The sequence below is a fragment of the Sinocyclocheilus grahami genome, unplaced genomic scaffold, assembly GCF_001515645.1.
Source record: "Sinocyclocheilus grahami isolate Dianchi unplaced genomic scaffold, SAMN03320097.WGS_v1.1 scaffold7139.1, whole genome shotgun sequence".
In the NCBI taxonomy this organism is placed as follows: Eukaryota; Metazoa; Chordata; class Actinopteri; order Cypriniformes; family Cyprinidae; genus Sinocyclocheilus; species Sinocyclocheilus grahami.
Genome location: NW_015511291.1, coordinates 26059 through 28073, shown reverse-complemented (window position 1 = coordinate 28073; position 2015 = coordinate 26059). Strand labels below are relative to the sequence as shown.

At 38.9% G+C, this 2015-nt stretch overlaps 1 protein-coding gene across 1 annotated transcript in view; it reads right to left on the bottom strand.

Annotated features, from left to right (window-relative positions):
• Positions 1 to 51: 51 nt before the first annotated feature.
• The window catches only part of LOC107577758 (chromatin modification-related protein MEAF6-like), a 2116-nt gene continuing 152 nt past the window's right edge, over positions 52 to 2015 (bottom strand). Inside the window, exons 1-5 of the mRNA XM_016263795.1 lie at positions 1974 to 2015; positions 1380 to 1495; positions 1222 to 1309; positions 1076 to 1121; positions 52 to 795 (exon numbers count right to left, since the gene is read on the bottom strand). The exon at positions 1974 to 2015 is cut by the window's right edge and continues 152 nt beyond it. Of these exons, the coding sequence (XP_016119281.1) occupies positions 566 to 795; positions 1076 to 1121; positions 1222 to 1309; positions 1380 to 1495; positions 1974 to 2015 (522 nt within the window). The 3' untranslated portion in view covers positions 52 to 565. The remainder of the gene's footprint in view (positions 796 to 1075; positions 1122 to 1221; positions 1310 to 1379; positions 1496 to 1973) is intronic.

Genomic DNA, 2015 nt, shown 5'->3' with positions numbered 1-2015 from the left:
AAAAAAAAAAAAAAAAAAGACAAACAGGCCAGTATTTATTCACGAAATTTCATTTTAAGGTTAAGGTTAATATTACACCCTGTTAATATCTAACCTTTCAATCCTTAAATCATCTATAAATGCAGTAGTGGTTGTCAATACTCTGGGCTGAATCAAGGACAAATAGCTTCTCAAATCGTACTTTTGTCCATCTAATACAAACACGGATGTTAAAGCTGAGCATCTTCTCTGATCAAACCAGTCAAAAGTGGACCAAAACAGCATCAAACATCAGGACAGAGTAAGAGACTCTAAACTGGATCCATGAGAGGAAAGAGTAGATAAAGATACTAAAAGGAGAAACCAAAGCAAATTGAGCTGAGCAGGAGCCACAGCACTATGAAGTAAAACCCTCCCGTTTGGGAAAAGAAGCATAGCTATCATAATCATCCATGAATATGTTAATTTACAACTGCTCCCATATTCAGATGTGTCCACAAGACAATGCATCATTTTACAATCAAATAACAGTGCGTTTCAATAAGCACTGGATCAGCCAGAATGAGGTTGTAAGTAAAGAACCATCTTATATCCTGGACCCCGAGGGCCTGCTGGAGATCAGGTACCTGTGTCTGTTCTTGTTCTTGCGTTTCTTGTGGCTGCTGTGGTGGCTTCCCGAGGAGGACGAGGCAGCTTTCTGGGGTTTCAGGTCTTGCAGGGCTCCATCTGCCTCCTCGGTGTCGTCCTGACTAGGTTCGTTTTCCTGGTTTTGGAGATCTGGGGACGTGTCGCTCTCTGTTCCGCTGCCTGGTTCGCCTGAGAAACCAGAAGAAAAGGAAAGTTTACACACTAGAGATTATTAAAATATTAAGCCACTAAATACACTTAATCTAATTCAATTTCACAATACCCCTTTTCACTGGTGATACCCAGAAATGCTGGGTAGACATCGTACTTGATTTCAAATTCTCGAATGAGTCTATGGGGCACACAATTGTGGTTCCCAGCTCACTAGGTTATAAAATACAGCCCATTTAACATTTAAGAACAAAACCGAAATTTCTTGCAGGCACAATAAGCTTGAGATTTTACTCACGTTTTTCATTCATATGATCAGGAATTCCTCCAAGAGCACAAACAGCCTGTGTGACAATCCACCGAAAAACATTTTTAAGCTATTATTTGATTTCTTTAGTATCCTATTTCATATACACAAAGTATGTATATTTCTAAGATACTGACCGCCACTGATGTGACGGAGGACTTGCTGAAAAGTCGTTCTGCTTCCTTGAATTTCCTATTCCTCCGATCAGTCTTGCTGTTTGAATTCCTAAAGTAGAAGACAGTTGATGTTAACCTGTATGTTTTCATGATTCAACATGAAGTCATATCACACTCACTTTTGATTGGTCAGATATCGGTCCCATCCTCGAATGATGTTACCATACATCTGAGTGTCCTCCAGGTAACTGCCTTCAAATGCATAAATCTGTCTTTCTAGATTCACCAAAGTCTCCTGTTAAAAATGCAAAAAAAGGTCTTAGATGCAGCTGTCAATCATATATGACCCACATATGATAACAATATCTGAATACTTCTGTAGTTCTATTTTCTTTGTTCGTTTAGTAAACCGAAGCTGTGCACAAGAAGCATGTTTTTCATGCTGTTGGTCTCTGCTGTGTATGTTGTGCATCAGGAGACGCCACAACAAAAGCAGCTAACGCAGTTAGCATGTTAGCATAGACATACAGTAGTTATTGGAATATCATTTTGATATATGTAGCACAACTACGGTTAATTAACTTTTTATTTTTTTAAATAAAACACACATACATACATTTTATGTGAAGTATTTGTAACTGTTTATTTCAGACTCGTGTTAGTATGCTAACACAAATAAGTTAGGGGTATTTCAGTCTAGAGTTCAGTCTCATTTAGCGCCGCATCAAGAGGGTTCTTTAGAGTTCTGGACATTCCGAAAGGTTTATAATTACCGCAAGCTCTTGTTTTCTCTTGACCAGCTCGGAGAGCTCGCG